The sequence below is a fragment of the Eutrema salsugineum genome, unplaced genomic scaffold (genome assembly GCF_000478725.1).
Source record: "Eutrema salsugineum unplaced genomic scaffold, Eutsalg1_0 scaffold_8, whole genome shotgun sequence".
NCBI classification, from domain to species: Eukaryota; Viridiplantae; Streptophyta; class Magnoliopsida; order Brassicales; family Brassicaceae; genus Eutrema; species Eutrema salsugineum.
Window position 1 is genome coordinate 4,570,510 of NW_006256414.1, and position 1,634 is coordinate 4,572,143.

At 43.1% G+C, this 1,634-nt stretch overlaps 1 protein-coding gene across 1 annotated transcript; it reads right to left on the reverse strand.

The window, feature by feature from the left end:
* Window positions 1-477: 477 nt before the first annotated feature.
* On the reverse strand, window positions 478-1,604 carry LOC112087886. Its single transcript, XM_024158028.1, has 2 exons — window positions 1,185-1,604; window positions 478-867 (listed from the first exon to the last, which is right to left on the reverse strand). Exons 1-2 carry the CDS (start codon window positions 1,602-1,604, stop codon window positions 478-480), a joined length of 810 nt encoding a protein of 269 aa, XP_024013796.1.
* Window positions 1,605-1,634: the final 30 nt, after the last annotated feature.

Consider the following 1,634-nt stretch of genomic DNA (forward strand, 5'->3'; position numbering starts at 1 on the left):
GCTGGAGGAGATGCCTTTGCTCTAGGGGTTTTCGGTGAGGTTTTGGATTCTGCATCACCGGCATTATCATCACTGTTACCATGGTCGTTGTCAACCTTGTTCCCAGAATTCGCCATGGCCTCCTCTTTCTCTTCATGTTTATCCTCGATAACGGCAATCCTCTTATCCAGGTGGTCTATACGAATTACAGCACTGCTGACATTGCTGTTTAGCAATGCTACCGTCGTTGATAAACCATTGATTGCCATGAGGATCTCATTCGTCCTATCCTCCTTCTCCACAGCGGGCTCTTTCTTCTTGCTCTCGTTCTCTCTTTGCTTCTCTCTCTCCTGCTCCTCTCTTTCCTTCTCTCTTTCCTTCTCCTTTCTTTCTTTTCTTTCCTTTCTCTCCCTTTTCTCCTTTCTCTTTTCTTCAATTGCATCCTTTAGTAGCTTCACCGGCGAGTTAAAATCATCATCTTCTTCCTCATCCTCCTTCTTACGTTTCTTTTTCTCCTTGTTTTCGTGCTTCGTCTCTTCTTTCCTTGCCTCTCTTTCCCTTCTCCTTTTGCTTCTCGGAGTTGAATCCGTTGCTGGGGGCCTCTTTCACCTTCTCTTTCTTTTTCTTCTCCACGCGTGGAGTTTCCAACTTCCTCTTCGACTGTTTTGGCGTCTGAACTGTTGCAGCACCACCTGTTGCATCGCCACCTGTTGCATCGCCACCTACGTTTTTGGGAGATTCCCAGAACCCCTCATCCAAGCTTCCATCCAGAATATCGCATATCATGTTATGCACCTTTATATCGACTTCTACACGTCGGGGTTCACCTTCCCAGACAGGATATATTTCCTCCAAGGGCTTCACCACCATTAGATGTCTAACCCGAACCTGCCATGCCATAGAAAATGATAATAATAAATCTACCATGATATTAATAAATCTATCAAACTGAATCAAAAACTCTACCAAAATGTAAAAACTCTACCAAAATGTAAAAACTCTACCAAACTGTACAAACTCTACCAAAATGTAAAAACTCTACCAAAATGTTAAAACTCTATCAAATTGTAAAAACTCTACCAAATGTTATATTCTACCACATTTAATAACTCTACCACAAATTGTTGTATAATAAATAACTCTACCAAACACTAAGCTATTATCAAAAAACTCTACCAACTAAATAGCTGCTAAGGTACAAGTACCTTGTGGTCCTCGGTTTCACTCTTATCCATCTCCAAAAGAGTCTCGAAAACATAACGACACCGTGATGAAGTCCACCTCAGAAGAGGAACAACCGAGTCATCTACATCGGGGCGTATTTTCCCTGCTCTCTCAGCCAATATAGGGATGCACTCATAACCCCAAACAAGCATTGCCTGTACACATCCGTGGAGAGTGTATCGTGCTCCCCCCAAGTTAGCAATCTTGAGGGAATAAATTAGTTCATGGAATCCATGACGACCCCACGGCTGTCTCTCGAAAGCTGCTTCATCCATAACTGTTTTGGCTAAAGCCAACGGGATTCGACTGTTGCGGTGAAGTCCCAATACACCAACATGCAAAATGAAAAGCAACGCCAACATCTTCTTCTTCTCATAAGTCCATGCTTGGCAAGTTTTCATCCGAGCTTCTAACTCATTCCAATTGGGGCC